Here is a 25,700-nt window from a genome sequence, read left to right as displayed (position 1 = left end):
GAATATTGTTAACTCACAAAGCCCAGTGCTCTACTTGCATGGTAAGGAAGGACACCCTTCAGCTGCCATTTAAAAAAAAAATAATACTGTCTCTTTAATGGACAAAATTCCCAGTATAATGTAATACCAATGTGAATGCCAATAAGTAATAATAACATATAGCTCTGATTGTGTAGAATGACATTTGGCTTAGCGGTTTTAACATATTGCACAAAATGTGGATTTTCCCTATTGCTGAAAATAAGACATAAGAGACATTGGCAATAATCTGTACCACCACAAAAATACAAAAATAAAAACCATTATTATGATTTTGTTTCAGAAATATTGTTTTGTATTTTGTTTCTTGATTTCTTTAACCATTTTAATCATGTATGTATAGGCATACAGCATGAGGGGAAGTGGAAAAGGATTGTGGTTACAATGGTGGCAAGATGCAAATTCATTCTGGCAAAGTAAGATGCACACAACACAAGCATGCTCAAATCTGTGCCATACAAATATTACTGATGGCAAAGGGATGGAATGAGATCTGCATCATACATGATTATTGTTTTTTCATTTCAAATGCAGGTACTTGTCTGTTTGCAGTTTTAGAGCCATCTCCCAAAGGAAGGTGCTGGTCTCACTGCTACACTGGAAGTACTTTGTTAAAAGAGAACACGTTATAAAGCAGTAGCCATTCCTTTAACGTCAATGAAAAAAATAAATAAATAAATAAACATTTCCGGGTTAACAAATACAAAGTAAAAAGACAGAACAGGAAAAAAAGACATACAATTTCAATTTAAGCAATAAAGATACAGAAGGAATTGTTGATCAGACATAAAAGGCATTAGGCATAACATATAGTATGACAAATCTCAACTGGTAAATAAGACTATGAACACTGTTAGCTTCTGTTGAAATAACATTTTGATAATACAGCTTAGTTCACATTTTGAAATGTTTTCAACACATAAAAAAAAAAAAAAATAATATCTGTGGTGGGTTATTGTTGGCTAAAGAATAACCAAGCCAGTATATGCACTGATGATCTGATCTAGGCACATTAAGTGATATTGTATGCATTCTAGTTACGGGGCAGTATCCCAGTGCACAGGTCCAGTTTCGCTCATCTAGAATTAGCACGTTGTATATGTGCCTGGAAATGGCTGCCTCCATTTACATTTAAAGTAAAATTTAACAAATCAAAACATTGAAGTGCTTCCTAACTTGTGGGGATGTTTGTTTAAGCTAGGTAAGTAGGATATGTTAACTGAAGCCGTATAATCTTTATTTTCTTTTAACACAGAATTTAAGGTTATCTGCATTCTAATTAGTAAGTTAATTAACTGATTATTGAAATGTGATGTTTTACAAACTTGTGCATGCAATCTAAGAGAAATAGAACTTATATAAAATATGCAAAATAATATAAAGGCCAATAAACTAAAAAAAGATATATATAAAAATGGTAAAAAAAAATAATAAACATATAAGCAAAGGTTATCATATACCAGTATGTGCAAATGATTCTTACTTACGAATCTTGTTTGTCATCAGGTCCAGAATGATATCTAAGTTATCTCATAGAATATTTTAGATTCATATCTGTTGATATTAGTAGTCATTCTGTTGCCTAAACTAATTTGTAACTGAGGTTTACTGCCAATTTAAGAAAATCATGATGTATTATTCACATTTTGCTTAGGTGATTTGAACTGTAATGCCTTTAGGCTGCTGCACAGGTAATTTGGTATTTTGTAGTAAATTCTTATTTTTTTTACTTTTACACAGGTAATATAATTTTATTTAGAATGGATTTACACTGCCCTGTCTTTGGCAATCTCGCCTTATTAGAAGACATGCATGCAAGACACAGGTTGAGAAATGCACATGCCTATGCATCAGCATAGGCATGTTACAAGTTATTAATAAAAGTTATGCTTTCAACATATACCCAAGACCAAGCCCCACTTAAAAATAAATTAAAATGATCTTTGGAGTAATATCCATCCAGCACTGACAAAGACTTTCTTTGGAATCCTTTTAAATATGATATCAGTGTAATACATTGGGAATAAAGGTCTACTTCCTTCAGGTTTGGGATGTAAACCTTGATATATGTTCTCTATAATTTACAAATAGGTTTTTATATAGCTATATTGAATGTGTACTTTTCCACAGAGATAAAAGAATAAATAAATAATAAACATCACAACAAATCTCTACTCTAAAGCATAATGGCTGTTATAAGAAGATTAATTGACTACTACTTTAAGAAATATAAAATGATCTATGTAGCATGACATACAGAGCCAACAATGAGCCATATACTTGGAACTACATCCACATTTAAAGGATGTGTCTATGAAAAAGATGATCCTTTCCTTATATATTTATATATAGTATAAAAATACTTCATTATTTTCTCTCAAAAATGTAAATCTGCACTAACTGTAAGTGCAAGAAGAAACATATATTTAAAAGCAAAATGTAATCTATATTTTCTAAAACACATCACTTGTAGGTGATAGAACCTGATTTATGTTTTCATATAAAAATATTTTCTAAATCTCACCTAACTAAACACAATTACATAAACTGTAACTGCTAACCACATCCTATTCAATGCAGTGATATTTGTCAATATACAACCTCCCCCCCCCCCCACCCCCACCAGCAGCAGTGTCTAAGAACAAGGCCACGGAGGGAAGTATCATTTTTTTCTATATAGCTCTTTAAACTCCATCCAGTTGAATGTTTGATATGTATTTGTAGTTATCCTTAACTTATTGTGGTAGATTTATCTATGTAGCTTCAAGTTGAGGGAGTTAAGAAGTAGCTTTACTTCTATTAAAATTGTATTTTATTGGCTAATCTAAACTATTATATAAAATATATTTGACGTATTAAACAAAGGTCTAAACAAAATAGTGTTTACATTCGTGAATATAGTTTAGTTCTTTGCCTTAGAGGTTTAACAATAATGGAGCCCAGTTGAAACTTTAGTTATCTACTTCATCTTTTTCTGAGCAATTTTACCAGTTTGATTGACAACTGATTGACATCTACTTAACAGTGCTCAGCAGGCACATGAAAGGCAGATTGCAGAAAAAAGGGCTAATACACAGAAGTTATTTTCGATCCAGTGCTGTAGTGATTGTAATCCTTTTGAAAGCAACTGTCTTTTTTTTTCTATGTGACTTTTCAAGATGTAATTGTACTCATCTGGTACCATGATTGCTTTCTTACAATGTCATAATGCTATTTTTCTGTCACTTTGCAAAAAATATGACACCAATAATCTCATCAAAAACCTAAACATACTAGTTGACTATCTGCATCTTCTCAAGATTGTTGGGTGATTTTGTTTTTCTGCACGTTATGTGCACATTTGCAACTTTAAGATACATCCAACTAAAACTGCATTTTTTGTCTTGATTATATGGGTTGAAACACTCCTTAGCTACTTATATTTCCATGGGACAATAACATCTCCCTTACTGACTCCTATGGAGAATCCATTGGGGGGGGGGGGGGGGGCAAAAAGATGTCACAGTGTGCCCAAATCACCAAACAAACTTAGATAGTCATGAACACCAGCAGTCAGTATACAGTATTACATCCACGTAATAAAAAAATCTCTTTTGTAGTCTAGTGTTAATATGTAAGGAATTAAAAAAAATAGAAAATGTTTTGTTTTTAACATTGGAGTGTCATTACAATTATTACGTTAAAAACAATAAACACCAAAAATAAGATACTTTTTGCAATGTCATGGCAAAATGTTTCACATTTTTTTTAGCAGAAGCAAAAAGTGTATTAAAAATTCTCATAAAGTCTTATTTACCAGTAATACCATAGAGATATACAGCAGTTCCATAGTATTCAAAAGTATATTTGTGTTTTAACAATCCAAAATACCATTTATTGATATGAATTTATAAGAACCTTGCTACTGTCGTGGTGCAATATGTAAAAAGGTAAATGAACATGGAATTGATATGACACATAATATACAGAGCACAACACAGAAAGAAAAGACGTTGAATGGCCTTTGCCCAGCAGAGGTAGATAAAGGTTATAACAAACTGTTTACTGACCATACATACAGGTACTTAAACAGTAGATCAGTTGAACAAGAGCTCAGCCAGTAAGTGCTTTTTATACATTGCTCCCTCTTTGCTCTTTTCTAAAGAATTAGTGTACCACCCAGTTATTGCTCCACTATATTTAAATATTCTACCTACCTAAAATCTACATTCTACCATTATTTAAGGCTTTTTATAATTATTCATTCTATTAGTCTTATTTTTGCAATGTGTAAATAAAATTACAATGTATCCTAAAACCAAGAAAAAGCACCATGTATTCCCAAACATAAAGCTGTTATTGAAAATAAAACACTGGACAACATTATATATAAATATACATATTTTTTCTGGTGCATTTTCTTAATATTGCGCTAATATGTGCAAATGCTTTGATTTTATTTTTATTAGCGCATTTTTATGACTAAAATCAGGAGAGGAATTAAAATGATGAATGCATAGTATTGGTCCTTTCTACATAATCTCAGGTAGTAGATGAGGCAGAGACTAAAAGAAAAGACTAGTCTTAAGAAGGGGATGCCTTTTAGCAAAGAAGTTGTTTTTGCTTTAAAGTATTTTCCTTCGTATCCCTGCTACACAGCAAACATGTTTGAAGTGCACTTCCCAAGTGTAGAAAGAGAATAGGAAGGAAACTGAGTTTATTTGTTTTAACAGCCCTTATAAATCTTCCTTCCTTTAATATTACTGGAAACAATAAACAACCTAACAACAACATTTCTAACATGGTAGCGATACTAATCAATATGTAAATTTAATGGTTTACTAATCAGAAACATAAAAAAAAAAAAAAAAACTACACAATGTTCTTTCTGTAAGAATGCACTGAGCCTTTCAGGTTACAATGAAAATCAACATTCACAGAAACATATAGATGGGTCAGTCACCAGTGTTTAACAAAATATCAGACCACTGCCGTTGTCAGGGCATGGCAAGATAATTGCAAGAACATTTAAAAAGAGCTGAGTTAATTGGATTTATTTTTTCATTCATAGAGTCCATACTCTATGTATTACTTTATAAAAGGCTTGATGCATCAAGGGGCCCATCAGTTTTTCCCGTAATCCCTAGGCCAGATTTGGCAGTTTTTAACTTTAAATTAAATTTTATAGATATATAGCGGGTATATATAGTTGTTTAGAGCAACCCTGTCAGGATTTTTCAAACCTGAAATTAGCGCTTTGCAAAGAACACTGTTTACCCTTACCTGTCCTCCTGCCTCCACCACCAAACTCAACTACACGCAAAAGGGAAGCTTGCTGAAAGTTCTTTAAACTTCCATATGTGTTGAATGGATCATTCCCCTCTACTTTGTGGTTTACTCCACCAACTCTACATCACTATTCCTGTACTGACATAGGGATCAACAGATGGAACCCACCAGAATTTGTCACTTTGAGAAGGGTTAAATGTAGAATATCTTTTATTAAGATTTTCTTTTAACTACAACAGAGTTTGGCAGTGCAGAAAGCCAGACACTTATACTTGTTTATGCTTTTCAGAGGTGCTAGTTTCTGGTTTTAGAAATCCTGACATTGTCACTTTAGCACAAAGCTAAACTAGGCAAAAATAGATTAACTACCAATGCTGACCTCCTCCTGAAAATGCTAGTGGCTTTGTATGCAGCCTGTGAGGTCAAGGCAAATTCAGTACATCTGATCTGCATATTTTCTGGGTCATTAATTCTATTTGTTGAATCCATTGGTTCAACATTAGAACCAGGCTACCAGCATTGTCAGAAGATATCATCAGCAGTGGTAGTTTCCATATTTATTTCAGTACAGGTTCTCTTGATGGGGGGGGGGGGGGGCAGTAAAATCCGAAAACAAGTCACTCTGTCAACCAAATCAGAAGCAACAGCTAATTAGCATTTTTAAGTTGTTGTTTTTGCTGAACACTTTAGGCGTAATTCTCATTGTTCTAACAATTTAAGTTCAATTTAAATAAGCTTCAAGGTTTTCCTGGGCAAGACTTCCCATCTTTATATGTTTTCATCATATCTACAGTAAACTAATAAATATTGACATTTGATTAAAAAAACCTGCAACTACAGCAGAAATAAAAATGTAATTCACAATGAATGCCAAAAGCTTACCTCCAATGTGAAGGCCTTCAACTATATTACTCACTGAGCTTAACTGGTTCTACATACTGAATCAAAAGGCTGCTCCTGTTCAACTGACCAGCAGAGAGACTGGACATTTTATTTTTCTTAGATGGGACCTGGAACAACACAGTTTGTTATAGGTTCACGTAAAAATGGGATAATTGCCCAACTCTTTAAGGAGAGCATTAGTCTCACTGTTTCACCATCCTTCAGCCCTAAGGCATGTAGTTTGCTTGATCAGTTGTCTGATCCTTCTAGCATAAAGACACCCTACTGTAGGTGTGCCCTTTGCTTACAAGTGAACAGTTGAAACTATGCTGTTTCCTAAGTTTTTTTTATAGTTTTCACTTTTTTTTGCTTTAAAGAGATGGGTATAACAATGTTATAGATGGGCAGAATGGATATTGGTGCTGTTATTGTTTGCTATGCTTGCATTCATAGCACTGCTATCAGAGTAGAAACTGACAGGACATAAATGATGAGTACAATGACTAGAAATATATAGACAGTGAAAAGACTCAGTATAGCTTTGAGAAACCATCCCAAAAATAAAATCCTGTATTAACAAGTGCAAAATCAAACAAAAAAGAAAAATCCATACATTAAAACACAGTGTATAAAATGGTGTGAGAAATTTAAGTCACCATACAGCCTTTTAGTCAATAAAAAGCTGTCCCATGTTGTCCTTGAAGTTTGGAGTCTGGCCCATCTTGACATTTTTATTCGTATTGACTTGTAAAAATTGGTTGTAAGGTACAAGCACCTCGTTTCTGTTACATGTGACTGTAGCGTTTTGCTGGAGTGGGCCAGTGGCATGTCTATCCAATTGAAGACTTCCATTATTCTATTCCTCATGTGTTGAACGGTCTTCCAAAATTCTTAAGTTTTCAAAACCCAGTCCTGTTGAGTTTTGTGCTGCTGAGACTGCTAGTACAGTATGTAATAGTATCAGTACAAGAACACACAGTTTAAGTCTACTATTACACAGTCTGGATGCTGATGAAGCTGTGAGTGACGTCCTGTGACACAACGTTGAATCATGTGATTTTTTAGTCCCTTTGGATTGGTTATCTGTTGATAATTCCCATCTGACATCACAGCATTCTGGTTCTGCATTGGTTGGATAGGTTTCATACAGCCCTGTAAAGCAAGATAACATTAGTCAGTGCTTTTTATTTCCAAAAACATCTCCATGTCTAGGTTGAAATTTTGTTTTTCCTGCTGTGGAACTGGATATTGGTAAACAGTCTGTCTGTGGCCTTTTTACCATGTCAGCAACAAAGCACTTCCATAGGCACTTATGTTTATTGAGCAATTGTGCTCAATATGGTTTTCTGCACAAATGGAGGAGCTCTACAGGCAGCCACCATTAAAGCTGAACTCTAGGCAAACTGCTAAATAAACATATAATGCATGTATGGCATTTGTATCCATTTAGTCTAAGTTTGGACATGCCACCTCTCTGAAAAGTGATTTGCTGTGGATTGTTTTTAAGAGGCATTTTACAGGCATTGAGGAGGTGATATGTTGCCTTCTCATCACCTGCTTTAGCCTGTAAATGCCACAACATTGTGCGGCAACCATGTGCTTTACACGTTATTGCAGGACAGTTGAAATATGGTCCCATTAATGGGCGTGGCATATGTACAATCCAGTCTGGCTCCTTTTGAAGTTTTTACTGCCCTTTAACCACAAGCGTAAGCAATCCCTTGGTCCTGAGATTTATATAGTATAGCACTGTCTGTAAGGGCAATGGATCAGATTTTTCTCTGTTGCAATTAAGTAACACATAAAAGGAATTGGAGGGGTAGAAATAAGGTTAGTGAATTAAGTAAGAGAGAATCATTGTGGATTCACAAGTTGAATTAAAAATAGGATTTGACTTGAATTATTTTATTAGTAACTATTAATATAATTTGAGGGTGTCAAAATAGTTTGTAGTAGTTGGTGGTTTTAATAGCTTTTAATTGGGATTTTAAGCTATTTTACATATAATGTATTCAATCATTTTAAATATAAAGGCAGACTGAGTTCATAATATTGTGCAACTACTTTAGATTTACGATTGCAGGTTTTAATGCTGGGATATATTTTAACTGTAATTATATGTTTTTTTGATATCATATGAATGTATTAATTGAACAACAAGAAACCACTTTTATATGTATGTATATATATATATATATATATATATATATATATATATATATATATATATATATATATATATATATATATATATATATATATATATATATATATATATATATATATGTATAATTGGAATATTGTGGGAGTATTAAGTACCGTCCGGTATATGTAGCCACAAGAAAATGGAGGTCAGGAAATAATTTAGACTCCTACAAGATTGCGACAATATAAAGAATAAGTAGGGACTATAAAAAACATGGTGGAGTCTATGAGAAAACTGGTGCTGGTTTTGAATACTATATAAGCAATGCGTGATGGCAGCCAATCACAATCCCCCTGTAACAAAACACGTAGGGGTAGGGCCGAGGTTGATGGCATTGTCACGCATAGAATAACATTGAGGAATGGTATTTTGTTAGCAAAATTCAAAGTATATACCGGCTGCTTCTGTATTTATTGAAAGCTATGTATATGGTACTGCACAGAAGCACATTTTAATATGAATGGCATTTTATGGAGAGTGTAAGTAGTCAAAAAAAATGTGAAGCATGATTTTTATGTTTTTGAGTGGAGGAGTAGAACAAGAGTGTTGGAGATGTTGAGAGCCAATTTAAAGAGGAACTGTTGTTATAAAATAGGGCCTATCGTCATGATTGTTGGTTAAGAAAGATATCAGTATGTAAAGGAGTGCTGGGACCAATTAAAGTGGTTGTAAACCCGGGTAACCAAAGAAAGAAAAAACCCTGCAAGAAAAAGGCATAATGAGCTAGTATGCATACTAGCTCATTATGAATTACTTACCTGAGAATGAAGCCCCTGCAGTCATCCTTGTCTCCCCCTCTGGCCAGCGACATCTCTCCTGAGGTTACTTCCAGGTATCATGGCTCCAGTGCTGTGATTGGCTGGGGTCACAATGACGTCACTCCCGCGCATGCACACGGGAGCCGCCGGAAACGGCACAGTCCAACTGAAGCAACGGCATGTACGTGCCATTGCTTCAGTTGGCTTAAGTGCGCATGTGCCGATGATGTCAGCACATGCAAATACAGGGATTTCTCCTAAACCATACAGGTTTAGGAGATATCCAATGCAGCTACAGGTTAGCCTAATTATAGGCTTGCCTGTAGTTTAAAGTGGTTGTAAAGGGTTTACAACCATTTTAAAGGGGACATAAGCTTTATTTAAACTTGCATTTATTGTGGATTAAATGGTTCCGATGAGAGCACATCTGATGGAAGTTAATTACAGGGAGTGGAGGAGTGGTGGAAGTCACAAGTTTTATCAGAATCATTAATAAATGATTTATGAACTGACACAGATTTATAAGACTGCGGTGGAAAAATGTAACTGATACATAAGAGGGATTATCTGTGTGTGGAATAATAATACTTGGTGGAATATAAATAGATTTATATGTTTGATTTTGTTATACAAGTGCTACACTTTTATCTGAATTGAACACATTTGAAAGTAGAAGCAACAGAATGATGAGCTCATCTCTCTCTCTTTCTAGTCTCTCCTCCCATGTCCCTTGTTAGCACACAAGCACTACAGCACCATTAAAGCTGGGCACACATGGCTTAGGTTTTTTTTTATGTTATATTGATAGGGGGCACTGTGACTATAAAACCTATATAAACGTGGTGAACAAAACAAATAAGATACAATGCAACATGAAATAAATCGATGTAATATTTGTGGACAGAAACAGTCCATAATATTCAGTGTACTATCCAAATATAATGTGATTGGTTCAATCAATAAGTGTAGCTATCCTCACCGCCCAAAGATATCCAATATACACCCGACATGCTCATATAAATAACCTGCTGACCAGACAGCCATGACCTAGCTAGCTAAAAAGGTCAGATATTGCTTGTGCTGCAATCTTGCAGTCTAGTAGGGAATAACAGACCTTTAAAGAGGAAGTAAACCCTGATGAGTTTACTTCCTCTTTCATTCCCTGCAAAGGCAAAGCATAATGGACTACTATGCATCGCATGGTAGTCCATTATGTGTCACTTACCTGACACAGGAGCCAGCAAAGTCGCCGCTGTCCCCTGTAGTCCGCCGCATCCATCTTCTTGGTGGGGTCTCGCAGCTCCGCCGCTGTCATTCGGCGAAGCCGCGATGGCGTCACTCCCGCGCATGCGCACGGGAGCCGAGACGCGCGGCAGCTCCGTCGTTGAGAATGCCGCGCTCAGCACGCCTGCGCGCCGCTGTCTACGGCGCATGCGCCGTAGACAGTGGTGCCCGTCTTCGGGCAAATATCTCCTAAACCGTATAGGTTTAGGAGATATTTCTTGGACCTACAGGTAAGCCTTAATCTAGGCTTACCTGTAGGTCAAAGTGGTTTGTAAGGGTTTACAACCACTTTAAATCTGTGCTCTCCTCTCCACCACATCAGTTATACATGATGACAAAAAACAGGAGGAACCAAATAGCGTAATACTGCTATATTTATTTAAAACAAAATTGTACCATAAAAAATGTCTGCTTACAATGTTGTGTGCCTTGTGGGCACCAGGAGATTGCACGTGCTGGCCAAATGGACGCCGCTCTCTGCCCTGCTTGCACTGGGAATCAGCATGTGTTTCACCGCTGCTGAAGGAGAAACCAAAAGCTGGGACCTGGAAGTGACGTGACCGGAAAGCGCCTCAACGGACATTTCCTATTGCTTTGCCATCAGGAAGCGTTCTGGACACTAGACAGAAGACTCTAAATAGCCTGGACATGGATCACGATTGGTGGAGAACTCAATCTCCCACCCCTCGTGATCCGACAGGCTGACACCAGCTTTGATTGGTAGCTAAATATGACATTGCATATCCATTAATTAACAAACAATTAAAATACATTATTACAATAATATAAAATAATAAGAATAACAATAATATAAAAATATTAAAGTTTTCAATACATGATAGGCACTATCATATAAATTCACCATAGGGATTGCACAAACCTAAATGCCAATACCAATGATATATGGTTAGAATGGGCAAATAAATGATGCACGGGGGCCTAGATTTCAGACTTTGGTTTAATTTATATATGAAGGAAGAACAAAAAAGGGGTTAATCATTGGTGAGAAAACAGTTTAGATCTAAATCAGTGTTCATAGCGGCTGGCTGTAAAGTATCCAGCAAGTACATCGTTCTGTGATGGGTCCCTCTCCAATGCTGTGAAATTGTATTAGTAAAGGTAAGTAGCCTGCAGTCCTGTTTATGATTTGTTTTAAAGTACCTGGACACACTATAAATTAGAAAAACATTTTTGATGTTAGTGATGTGCTTGTTGATTCTGGTATGTAACTTACGTGTGGTCCTGCCCATGTATTGCATGGGACACGGGCATTCCAAAGCTGGGCACACAGTCCCAGATGACTGTGTGGCATATCACGGCACGCTGCGCCACTTGCGCATGCACAGTGGGTGCCGGGCTGTGAAGCCACAGCCGGGTGCCCACAGTAAGAATGCCGGCGCCGCGAGCGGAGTGGGGAAGGAGGGGGGCTTTGTTCCCCTGCATCGCTGGACCCAGGGACAGGTAAGTGTCCGATTATTAAAAGTCAGCAGCTGCAGTATTTGTAGCTGCTGACTTTTAAAAAAAAAATTTAGGGGGCACCCCACTTTAAGCGGTGAAGGCATACTACAATCAACTTACTTTTATTTAAAAGATAATCTATTTTTATTTTTTTTTGTAATGAGAAATATAGTACTGACTATTAAAACTGTATAACTATCTACTAGGAAATTAAAATATAAATTCATAAACAATATAGATATTTTTATGTTTTATGAGACAGAATGACTGGAGAGTAGTGATGGACGAACTTCCAACGGGATGTTTCACGGACGTGAACCGCGAACGCAGCCAAAACAGCAAAGTTTGCGGCGGACCCCATTGACTTTAATGGCAGGCGAACCTTAAAAACCTCCAGGTCATATTTTCAGCCACAAAATACTTACTAGTTGTGCACACATAGTCCCACAACATGGACAGCTGACATAACAAAAGTATTAAGTGAATCTGGGATCGACAACGACAAACATTCTTTTTTTATCTGTGACATTTTGACAATTCAGGAGCGCATGAAGGCCATAGAAGAGAGGCCAGGTCAGGGCAGACTATGAAGGGGGTGCAGGAGATGATCAGTGCCACAGTCAGGGCAGCGCAGTCCTGTGCCAGTGTCCCAGTGTGCCAACCTGTGCTTGACCCACTCCCTCTGCCCGGCCCTTACCCCCACCTATGCAAGGCTCCACTGCGGTGGTCCGGTGGTGCCAGTCCAGTGCTGATCCTCAGCAATGGTGCTGGCACTGCCTACTGATTGGCTTCTCCACTGCTATCTCCCTCAGTGACACCAGCACTGAGATAGAACACTGACACCAGCACCGCGATAGAGACTGAGCACTGACACCAGCACCGAGATAGAGAGCACTGACACCAGCACCGTGATAAAGAGCACTGACACCAGCACTGTGAGAGCACTGACACCAGCACCGAGATAGAGAACACTGACACCAGCACCGTGATAGAGAGCACTGACACCAGCACTGTGATAGAGAGCACTGACACCAGCACCGAGTTAGAGAGCACTGACACCAGCACTGTGATAGAGAGCACTGACGCCAGCACTGTGATATATAATATGCTTTCTATATTTGAAAGAAAGTATATTATACATGTACAACCCTATATACTGCAAACCTATACCAGTCCTTAAAAGGACCTTTGTGGACCTAATAGTAATAGCTAGTGATTAAACTGACTGTCCCTGGTCCACACAGCGTCCCGTCCCTACACTGACAAATGACAGCTGCAGAATCGGTCAGCAGTGCACTCAGCAATCAGCAGCACAGCAGTCAGCAGCAGTGCACCAGAACCCTATATACTGTAGGTGCTGCATTCATGGCAATGTAGTGGGTGCTGCATTCATGGCAATGGAGTGGGTGCTGCATTCATGGCAATGGAGTGGGTGCTGCATTCATGGCAATACGGTGGGTGCTGCGTTCATGGTAATGGAGTGGGTGCTGCATTCATGGCAATACGGTGGGTGCTGCATTCATGGCAATATGGTGGAAACCCCCTGAGCAAGTGGATATCCACGGGGCGGATCATCACGGATCCGTCCCGTGTGAAAGAGCTCTAAGTGGGAGAAAAGGCTAAAGCTGGCCACAGATAGATTTTTTTTTGATTGGCCTGTGGACTGGTCTCTGGTCCAGTCACATGATCCTGCATCTCTGGCTCCTCTGTGTAAGGAAGATTGATTTTCCCTTTATTAATGTTCTGGTGACAACCCAAAATGTGGGATTTCCTTTCACTCTCACTTTCAGTGATAAGGGTACCAGAACATAATGAAAGAATGAATGTCCCTAACGGGGACACAGACAACAATAAAAACATAATAGGTTTTCTAATCCCTCTCCACTCTACTTAAAACAAAAACAATTGCTTTTGGTTATATTTTGACAGTGTTTTTAAAGCGGAGGTCCAACCTAAAGTGGACCTTCCGCTCATCGGAACCCTCCCCCCCTCCGTTGCCACAATCGGCACCTTTCAGGGGGGAGGGGGGTGCAATTACCTGGATAATCCAGGTAACTGCACCCACTTCCGGGATAGCTCTCTGCGGAAAGGGGCGTAACTTACCCTTTCCGCAAGTGCCCGCCCCTTCCCGCAAGTGCCCCGCTGCCTGCTGGGAAACACACAGATCCCAGAGGCAGCGGGGAGCGTCCTTATTGCGCAGCGCGATTCGCGCATGCACAGTAAGGAACCGGGAAATGAAGCCGAAAGGCTCCATTTCCTGATTCCCATACCCAAGATGGCGGCGGCAGGACCCGACAGGCGACCTAGAGATCGGCTTCGGGTGCCGACATCGCGGGCGCGCTGGACAGGTAAGTGTCACTATTTTAAAAGTCAGCAGCTGCAGTATTTGTAGCTGCTGGCTTTAAAAAAAAAAAAAAAAACGCGGAGTCCCGGTGGACTCCCGCTTTAACCCTTCCCTATTTTTATCCAAAAATGAAAAATAAATGGCTTCAGATACTAATATTAAGCATAACTACAGAATTTAGTAGAATCCTTATGGGTAGTGAACATTAACTCATAACCCATTACCTTATTAACTTAAAGCGGGAGTCCACCGGGACTCCGCGTTTTTTTTTTTTTTTTAAAAAGCCAGCAGCTACAAATACTGCAGCTGCTGACTTTTAAATAGTGACACTTACCTGTCCAGCGCGCCCGCGATGTCGGCACCCGAAGCCGATCGCTCACTCGGCTGCCGGGTCCCGCCGCCATCTTGGGTATGGGAATCAGGAAATGGAGCCTTTCGGCTTCATTTCCCGGTTCCCTACTGCGCATGCGCGAGCCGCGCGGCGCAATCCGGACGGTCCCCACTGCCTCTGGGAGCTGTGTGTTTCCCAGCAGGCAGCGGGGCACTTGCTGAAGGGGGCGGGCGCTTGCGGAACAGGGGCGTAACCTACGCTCGTTCCGCAGAGAGCTAGCCCGGAAGTGGGTGCAGTTACCTGGATTATCCAGGTAACTGCACCCCCCTCCCCCCTGAAAGGTGCCGATTGTGGCGCCGGAGGGGGGGGGATTCCGATGAGCGGAGGTCCATTTTAGGGTGGACCTCCGCTTTAATACAATTTTATGTAGTTGAAGCTTTTAAAAAAAGACCTAATTTTTTGTTAAAAAAAGAGAACACATCTTGAAATCAATCCGCAGTGAGAGCAATAAAAATGTAGCTTCTGAAACCTCAAACTATATACTAAACAACATTTTACAGATTAATGATTCCAAATGTAGTATAGATTTTCTGTTTGGGAATTTGATTATGTGCAAAATGTTTTATCTAGTTTCACTTATCATCCTTGGCCACACGGTGGTGCTATATGCATACTTAGTTGGATTTTGGAATAAAAGACTGAAATATTTAACATGGGGATAGAGATGTATTATGCCAATTAATGCAAATAAATCTATATTGATTATGCACTAATAGCTATATTTTGTGTTATTATTGTCATTTTTTTTCACCAAGAAGTTTTTATTTATAAATAACAATGTTTATACATTTTTCAAGAGTTTGTTCTACAGAAGAATGAGAGAAAAAAGAATAGAACAAACCATCATTTTTGGAATTATTAAATAATTAGAATTCTGTCACATCTCCACACTGAAATTGAAGGTGCTTAGCCACCTTAAGTCCACCTTGCTTCTGATTGACAGCACATAGTAGTGTATTGCAATCAATATCTGCCCACTGCTGTGCGCTGTCAATAAAAGGCAAGCTAAACCTAATGGGGTACTAATCTTTCAGTTCCCCTATCAGGGCTCTGATCATGCAACAGGCACTACAGCTGTGAAGACTAGTACCCTATCAGGTCCACCTCCCCTGTGACTTCATGGGCATTGCCACTAGTATCTAGGGCCCCTTTGTTTACACTTAGCTGTCAGCCAGAAATCTTCTGGCTGAAAGCTGAAAGGGGCTATATATAGAACTCTATGTAAGAAGCTGTCACATTTGTGATTTGGTGGATGGAAGAGGGGAAGGAGTATGTCAAAAATCAATCTGAAAGTCAGTGTGGAAGATGACATCACAATTAAGGATTTGCTGTGCAAAGTCTTTCTAACTGGCACCTTAAATGTACTAAACAAGCAGTAAATTAATTGTGAATGCATGCTGTAGGCCCCCTAACCTCAAGGAAGAGGATGAATCTCTTTTCACAATTAGAAATTGTGGGGGAACAGGGTATTATTAACAGGGTATTATTATGGGAAACTTTAACTATACTGATATTGATTGTACAGAAGGTACAGCACACTAAAGTAGGGCTTGACATTTTTAAACATAGGAGTCAAATGATGGAATCTAGAAACTAGAACGACTGCTCCCTTGAATCGATTATTTCAAACAACGCAAGCCAGATGGTACCAACTAATGAAGAAAAGCAATGGCAGACTGCTATCAAGTATTTAAAAAGGGTATTTACTAGATAAAACAATAATTCTATCACATTACAAAACTCTGGTTCAACCTCATCTTGAGTATGCAGTTCAGATTGGTCCCCAATCCTCAGAAAGGATGTTCTTGAACTGAAGAGAGTTCAGAAAAGGGAATAAAATGATAAGACCTCAGTTGTGAGAAAATCTAACTTTTTCTACCCAAAGAAGAGGCGATTAAGAACAGATAGGATTGCGATATTATCCCCTTGCCGCCGAGCGTATGCAGATGTGCATACTCGGCTTCCGGGGGTTATACCGGGATGATGCCCGCACCTGTTATGCCGGAGGAGCGGGAGGGGACATCCCCCCTCCCGCCGCCTCCCGCCACTCTTACCGGGGCTCCTGTTCAATCGGGAGCACCGATGCACGATCCGCCGCTTCCAGTGGCTAGGGAGGGACTGGAATGAAGCCGTAAGCAGTTTCATTCCAGTCTCTTAATTGTAAACACGAAAGCGACATTACAACGTCACTTCCGGTTTACTCGACTGCCAATGGCGCCGGATTTAAAAATATATACACTATTCAGAATCACCAAAAATGGTGATCTGAATACTTTTAGACCCCCGATCCCTCCATAAAGAGTACCTGTCACCACCTATTACTGTCACAAGGGATGTTTACTTGTGACAGCAATAAAAGTGATCAAATTTTTTTTTTTAAAACAATTTATTCATTTTAAAATAAATTAAAAAAAATAAAAAAAATAAAAATTTTAAAGCGTCCCTCCCGTCGCCGCGAGCTTGTGCAGCAAAGAAAATGCATACAGAAGTCACGCCGCATATGTAAATGGTGTTCAAATCACACATGTGAGATATTGCCGCGATCATCAGAGCAAGGACAATAATTCTAGCACTAGACCTCATCTGTAACTCTAACCTGGTAACCGGAATTTTTTTTAAAAAGCGCCACCTATTGAGATTTTTAGGTACCATAGTTTGTCGTCATTCCACGAGTGCGTGCAATTATAAAGCATTACATGTTATGATCATCTATTTACCTGGCGTAACATTATCTTTCACATTATGCAAAAAAATTGGGCTAATTTTACTGTTTAATTTTTTTAAAATTCATTCATTTCCCAAAAAGTGGAGTTTAAAACACTGCTGTGCGAATACCGTGTGACATAAAATATTGCAACAATCGCCGTTTTATTCTCTGGAGTCTCTGCTAATATATATATTGTGACAGAGCGAGGCTCTGTCCTTATGAAATCGGAGGAAAAAGTGACAGAGTTTGCATATCTCCAGCCCTGTGTCCAGGTCTTGATGATAACGAGCAGGGTGTGTGCCCAGCTGCACACAGGCCATATAATGAAGGGTTGTTGGGAATGGAGTGTGGAGGATGGTGGAGTAGCTTGCTGCTGTGCATGTCCAAAGAGCCCAAAGCTGTGTGCGTTGAAGGGTTGAAGCTGTGTGCGTCCAAAGAGCCCAAAGCATTGTGCGTTGAAGGGTTGAAGCTGTGTGCGTCCAAAGAGCCCAAAGCTGTGTGCGTTGAAGGGTTGAAGCTGTGTGCGTCCAAAGAGCCCCAAAGCTGTGTGCGTTGAAGGGTTGAAGCTGTGTGCGTCCAAGGAGCCTAAGACTGTGTGTATCCAAGCAGCTCGTTTGAGGGGCAAGTACCTATAGCAGCACTACTGCTGAAGAGTAGCCAGGTGGGCTAGCATTTTCATTTGGATTGTGTGTATTTAATTTAAGATTGGACCCCTGCGTGGGATTCCTGGATGGACTATTATTTTGTTTTTCCTTTTAATAAACGTGGGCTACCAGGCCCTTAACTATAAACGCCTGCCTGATGTGGACTGAAAAATGCCTCTAACCACTTGAGCTAAACACCCCAATGTTACAATATATATATATATATATATATATATATATATATATATATATATATGTATATATATATATATATATATATATATATATATATATGTATATATATATATATATATATATATATATATATATATATATATATATATATGTGTGTGTATATATGTATATATATATATATATAACGTTTGGGGGTTCCAAGTAATTTTCTAGCAAAAAATATGGATTTTAACTTGTAAACACCAAATAGGCTTAGTCAGGGTTATCAATGGTGACTGCAGTATCAGGAAGAATGTTCTTAATTTAAGTTATTTTAAGTAGGCATGCAGTTACACAATGATGTTGGACAAGGAGTGGTTTAAAATTAAGCAGTGAAAGGGATCCTTTACTGTTAGGAACGTAAAGATGTGCAGCCCCTTCCCATTGTTGATGGTGTCAGCGGAGAGTGACGATAACAAAAAAACTGTTTGATGTGTTTCAGCAAACACAATATACAAGAATATGGGAATTAATAGCAACATGCAAACAAGTACACACACACACACACACACACACACACACACACACACTGAACTATGGATGGACCTGAGTCTTTATTCAACTTTACTAACTATAAGAACAAATAAACATATTACTTCTTTCTACCAGCAAAGGGTAAAAAAAAGAATGATTAATGCTTGAGGATTGGAGCTGTAACTCAGTTACAATGAAGAAATACAGATAGCTGAGCTGAAATATCATTGTCTAAAAAGAAAAAAGAAATGTTAAAAGGGATTAAATGTTAAAAGGGATTAATCTTTCACTTGTTGTCCCAGACAACCAAGATAAGGTCCAACCAACAGTGTAAGATGGGCAGCCCAAAGACATGCATTAGGGTTCTTTTGTTAAGGTCTAGTCAAGACAAGGCATCAGAAGCAGAGTTAAAGTAATACACTTCTTTATTGACAGCCACTCTGAGTTTAGAATGATATACATGAAGTAGGGAAATTCCACAAACTATGTTTAATATACAAGAATTTTACTCCTTTTTTCTATAACTAGAGGAAAAGTAGGGAAATAAGCTTAAATAAGAAAGGTCTAGGGGGATTTTCTAGGGCTGTTGACCCTATACCAGTGACGGTGAACCTTGGCACCCCAGATGTTTTGGAACTACATTTCCCACGATGCTCATGCACTCTGCAGTGTAGTTGAACATCCTGAGAAATGTAGTTCCAAAACATCTGGGGTGCCAAGGTTCGCCACCAGTGCCCTATGCTATATGGACCCTCTCCACTGTAAACTAAAAGATATTTGCTGTCAAAGGCATTTTGCATAAGCAAGTCTCAATAAATTCAGTGGGATGTGCACATGCGCATGAATACCAATACAGCTAAATGTTTTGCATTTGAGTCTATTTGCCAGATCTTTCAATTTTGATATCATGTGTATTTGTCTTTAACCTGAGCATGGCCACATCTTGTTTTAAGGGTATAGCATTGCCCACTAAATCTCCTACTAGACTTCCTAGAGCAGAGGAGTCCCCTTTATTAATTGAGAGCAGGGCTTCTGTAAAGTAGGCTTAGCATGAGCAGCATTGACAGTCCAGGCAGTGGAAATGTCAGAGTAATTAGGTTACTCATTAATACTCTTCCTTATTTTGTTCCATCCACCCCAATGGTTCTGGAGATATAGAGGATTGAGTATTTGCATGTTTGCCCATGCTCTCCTCCTTTGGAAGAGTGTAGGAAAAGGGTTCCAGTAGAAGTGTCGCGTCCTTGTTGTTGGTAGCATGGAAGCTGGTGTCATTTTGGGATACAAAGCCTGTGGCAGAGGAATTCGAGAGTTTTTCTTTCTAGCAAGTAACATGGAGCAAAGGTGTTGGTGGGCAAGAGGAAGAGTGCCGCTGTAGGTGGGAGACCAAAAGCAGGATCAATGCAGCAGGAGCTCTGTACTATGCATCCAGCTACATGGATGGTGCCCCTCCATCACTGTTACTTTTAAAAACAACTAGTGAAAATGCCAAGCAAGCAGCAAAGTGCACAGCTTAAACATATACATTTCTATTTGCCACAGGATTTGCAATTCACTGCACCTAGTTCTGATAGAGATACACATTGGTGGACCACAATGAGAAATATTAAATTCTCAAAAAGAACGTTGCCAACATCCCAGTATTAACTGTAAAAGGACCCTAAGGAAGGGAACACAAGTACCCCCGGGTACAATGGGACTTTAAAGGCGAACACAAGATACCTACTGTATATCATACAAATATTATTTATTAGAGAAATAATTAAAAAGCATGTCTAAAAACATGATAGCAGTTTCATTTTGTGCAAAACAAGGAAGGATTTACACATAATATATTCTCTACACATTTGAGGGTGAATATAGTTTCCTCCATTAACCTGACATGTTTCAGGAAAAAATCCCTTCTTCAGAGGCGTTTTTGGGAGTAATTCTAAATATATTATGAAGAAAGGTAAAAATAGTCTTAGCAAAAAAGTTTTCAAGCAAAAAACAACATTACAATATTCAAGCATGTCCAGTATACATACCGAAGTTGAAAATAGTAGAAAAATATATGTATGTATATGCAAAAGCAATTTTCTTTAGAGAGTTAAATAAACTTTGCCGCTGTTTGTCCACCAAAGAGTCATGGCCCCCGACTGAGCTCAGAACAGCCCTCACAAGGGTTCCCCAGAGGAACAACCACCACAACACAGCCACAGATAAACCCTGAGAAGTAATAGGCCGCGTACACACGCGCGGACTGTTCGCCCAACTTTGTCCGTCCAACAGTTTCGGCAAACAGTCCGCTCAAACTTAGCATGGACGGACATGGCCACACACGACGGACGAACAGTTTGCTGAAACCGTGCGCGATGAAGTTTCGGCACGCACGACGGATCGAAAATTTCGACGTCCAATACACTGCAATGCAACCTTCCGACGTGGAAATCCTTTCTGAGCATGCGCGAGACTTAGTTGGCCGAACAAGCCTACACACGAGCGAACAGTCCGCTGAAACCTTGTTTCAGCGGACAGTTTTTCGGAATTTCCGTAAGGCCGCGTACACGCGCGCGGACTGTTCGCCCAACTTTGTCCGTCCAACAGTTTCGGCAAACAGTCCGCTCAAACTTAGCATGGACGGACATGGCCACACACGACGGACGAACAGTTTGCTGAAACCGTGCGCGATGACGTTTTGGCACGCACGACGGATCGAAAATTTCGACGTCCAATACACTGCAATGCAACCTTCCGACGTGGAAATCCTTTCTGAGCATGCGCGAGACTTAGTTGGCCGAACAAGCCTACACACGAGCGAACAGTCCGCTGAAACCTTGTTTCAGCGGACAGTTTTTCGGAATTTCCGTAAGACCTTGTTCGTCCAACTGTCCGCTGAAACTGTCCGCTGAAGCCCCACACACGAGCGGACTGTCCGCCCAAACACTGTTCAGCGGACAAGGTTGGGCGAACAGTCCGCCCGTGTGTACGCGGCCTAAGACCTTGTTCGTCCAACTGTCCGCTGAAACTGTCCGCTGAAGCCCCACACACGAGCGGACTGTCCGCCCAAACACTGTTCAGCGGACAAGGTTGGGCGAACAGTCCGCCCGTGTGTACGCGGCCATAGAGTGACTTGCTATAATTAATTTGATATATAGAATTCATATACCAATAAACCTCAAATAAGCCCCTCTTATATAGTGGGGCCTATTTCTAAATATGTTGTAAAGCCTCTGTTAGTGTAACCACGGAGGTATTCAATCAGGTAGTGAAATATTTCTCATGTTATTATGATCAATTATAAATTGACAATCCTTCTGAATGAAAACAAACAGAAGAAAGAAGCAAACAAAAATATGTGTTTCTTTTTTTCTCTCCCTTACATTGTATGAGATTGAGGTTTAGTAAAAGAAAAATATCCAAAGCTGTGAAGTTAATTTAATTACTTTGAATGGCAAGTGGCTGGGGCGTTGTTGCTCCTAACAGGCATAATTTGCACTGAGCAAGGCGCCGCCAGCGAGCTTTAAAAGCCGCCAGCGCAGTGCTGCTTGTTTGGTTAGTGTCAGCATAGTATGTTACTTTGTGGAGGTGGCGTCATCGCATGCAACAACGCGATGACATCATCTCCTCGCGACTCTCAGTGAAATATCATGACAAATTGCTATGTCCCTCAATTGGGTGCGTCTAATGGCGCGGCATACCAAACAAAAAAAAAACACACATCCGAGTGCATATACATACATATATATTTCTATACTTTTTAACTTTGGTATGTATACTGGACATGCTCGAATATTGCAATATTGTTTTTGCCTTTGAAAAATTTTTTGCTAAGACTATTTTTACCTTTCTTGCAGAATGTATACACTCCAAAGACATGCAGGTAGGTTAATTGGCTTCTGTCCAAAATTAACCCTAGCATATGAATGGGGACCTTGGCTTGTGGGCTCCTTGAGGGTAGGGACCGATGTGAGTGTGCAATGTACAAGGGTAGGGACAATTGTAGACACTCACTCAGGTTGAACTGGATGGACTGGTGTCTTTATTCAACCTTACTAACTATGTAACTATGTAACTATGTAACTATGTATTTAGAATAATTTCTCCCAAAAAACACCACTGAAGAAGGGATTTTTCCTGAAACATGTCAGGCTAATGGAAGAAACTATATTCACCCTCAAATGTGTACAGAATATATTGTGTAAATCCTTCCTTGTTTTGAACAAAATGAAATGTATTGTATAGACTGCTGTCATGTTTTTATACATTCTTTTTAAGTATTTCTCTAATAAATAATATTTTTATGATATAGGTATCTTGTGTTCGCCTTTAAAGTCCCATTGTACCGGGGGTACTTGTGTTCCCTTCCTTAGGGTCCTTATACAAATAGTTCTGATAGAGGCTCCACAGCATATCCAGTTCCTAAAATTCTACTACAGCAGCTTAACAGCGGTCAAATACACTGATCAAAACACTCCCTGTCGATAAGTGGTCCAGTTATGCGTACTTGTTTATCGGTACTCTTGACTCATTATGTACACTCCGCCAGGGTATGCCCAATTGGCACTGTTTTGTGAAACCACCTTTTCTTTTTGGACCAATAAAAATATTTAAAAAAAAACACACTCCCTGTCTGTCAGCACATGTGCACTACAGGAGAATCTGACTGGTTTCAAGTGATGGTCCTCCTTCTCCTAATCTGAGTGCTGCTGTACAGGGCATTACATGAGCCAAAGTCAAGACAAAATTGTGTAATTACTCTTGTTGCAGTAAAATATATTTAATAAACATAGCTTACATTTGTTTATAACTGTAACTGTTTATATAGTGTATATCAGCCTGGATTCTAACATTATTGGGACTTCTGATGACAGCGATATAGCAGTAGTTGTTAATGACTTGGATTTTAACCACTTGGGATCCGCGCTATTGCCGAATGACGGCATTAGCGCGGACCTAGATTGCCGGGACTACGTCAATAGACGTATTCTACGTCAATAGACGTAGGTTACGAGCGGCCTGCGCGCCCCCTGAGGGGCGCGCGCGGCGCGCTCTGTGATCGGCGAGTCCGTGAGACTCGCCTGATCACCGATCCGTGTAAGGGGTCGATCCCGACCCCTTATCACGTGATCAGCTGTCAGCCAATGACAGCTGATCATGTGATAAAACGGAGCCGGTAATCGGCTAGTATTCCTCCTCGCGCTGACAGCGCGAGGAGAAAAAAAAAGCCGATCGCCGGCGGCCGTGTTCGGGACATCAGTCCCGATCACGGCCAGCAATTCAAGCGGACACCTGCCCCCTGCCAGTTCCCACCTGCCACCCGCAGTGCCATCCTGAAATAAAGTAAGTGCCCCCCTGTCAGTGCCACCCAGCAGTGCCCATAGTGCCCACAGTGCCACCCAGCAGTGCCCACAGTGCCACCCAGCAGTGCCCACAGTGCCACCCACAGTGCCACCCAAAATCTGCCTCAAAGGTGCTGCACCCCAGTGCCGCCCATCAGTGCCCAGCAGTGCCACCCATCAGTGCCCAGCAGTGCCGCCCATCAGTGCCCAGCAGTGCCACCTATCAGAGCCACCTATCAGTGCCACCTATCAGTGCCCATCAGTCCCATCTATCTGTGGTACCTATCAGTGCCCATCCGTGCCACCCATCCGTGCCACTTATCCGTGCCACCCATCCGTGCCATCTTATCTGTGCCCATCTTTGCCCATCAGTGCCGCCTTATCTGTGCCCATCGGTGCCGCCTTATCTGTGCCTATTAGTGCCGCCTTAACTATGCCTATCAGTGCCCACCAGTGCAGCCTATCAGTGCCCACCAATGCAGCCCATCAGTGCCCACCAATGCAGCCCATCAGTGCCCACCAATGCAGCCTATCAGTGCCGCCTAATCAGCGCACTTCAATGAAGGAGAAAAATGACCCGTTTGCAAAATTTTATAACAAACTATTAAAACATGATTTTTTTTTTTTTGCATCTTTTTTTGTTTGTTTAGCAAAAAATAAAACTCCGAGCTGTAACTAAATACCACCAAAAGAAAGCTCTATTTGTGGGAAAAAAATGATAAAAATTTCATTTGGGTACAGTGTTGTATGACCGCGTAATTGTCACTCAAAGTGCATCAGCGCTGAAAGCTGAAAATTGGTCTGGGACTGAGGGGGGTTTAAGTGCCCAGTAAGCAAGTGGTTAAAGTGGAAGTAAACTCCCCTATAGTTTTCGGCCAAGGAAGCTGCCATCTTTGCCTCTGTTTAATCTTCAACCGCTATGGTGCTGCACATGTGATTCGTTATGACACCAGCCATTGGATGGTTTGATAGTTTGGCTGAGAGCACAGCCAATGTGCAGTTAGCATTCCCGGCATGCATTTTTTTTTTTAACTGTTTAAATTGATGGGCTTACTTCCACTTTAAGCTCTGAGGCTGTAATCCGGATCCTGGCATCCCATCCTTCAGCACATTAGTGACATTTTGCTCCGCCTTTTAGTTTGCTTAGTGTACTTCCAATATAGTAGACCCTACACTTTTATACTTGAGTTTGTGAACAGAGATCAGCCTTAATGTGGCTAGCCATGCATGGTATGCTCTTATGTTACAGTGCAGCCATATGGAAATGTCAACACAGCTGCCCAATATGCAATATTCCACCAGTAGCCTCACCTGCAGAACAAGTTCAGCAAGTTGATGGCAAGGTACAGAGCTACATAGAAACAGAACAGTAAGGGATCTATTTATTTATTTATTTTTTCACACAAAGTTTTCACACTTCACAATTTTTTTTTTTGTGGATTTAAAAAAAAAAATCACTTTAACCACTTGCCTTAAGGGGAATTACACTCCCTTCCTGCCCAAATAATTTTTTAGCTCTCAGCCCTATCGCACTTTGAATGACAATTGCGCGGTCATGCTACACTGTACTCAAACAAATATTTTATCATTTTCTTCACACAAATATAGCTTTCTATTGGTGGTATTTAATCACTGCTGTTTTTTTTATTTTTTACAAAAAAAGACAAAAATTCGGAAAAAATAATTGTTTTAT

At 39.9% G+C, this 25,700-nt stretch overlaps 1 protein-coding gene across 1 annotated transcript in view; it reads right to left on the bottom strand.

Annotated features, from left to right (window-relative positions):
* Positions 1–311: 311 nt before the first annotated feature.
* NALF1 (NALCN channel auxiliary factor 1) overlaps positions 312–25,700 on the bottom strand; it is a 648,204-nt gene continuing 622,815 nt past the window's right edge. Inside the window, exon 3 of the mRNA XM_077482910.1 lies at positions 312–7,341. Coding sequence (XP_077339036.1) covers positions 7,046–7,341 — 296 coding nt within the window. The 3' untranslated portion in view covers positions 312–7,045. The remainder of the gene's footprint in view (positions 7,342–25,700) is intronic.

This window comes from Lithobates pipiens, unplaced genomic scaffold (genome assembly GCF_037356315.1).
Source record: "Lithobates pipiens isolate NorthernLeopardFrog02 unplaced genomic scaffold, aLitPip1_a1.2 Scaffold_16, whole genome shotgun sequence".
Lineage (NCBI taxonomy): Eukaryota > Metazoa > Chordata > Amphibia > Anura > Ranidae > Lithobates > Lithobates pipiens.
The sequence above is the reverse complement of the archived record's forward strand: the minus strand, read 5'-3'. Positions and strand labels throughout refer to the sequence as shown.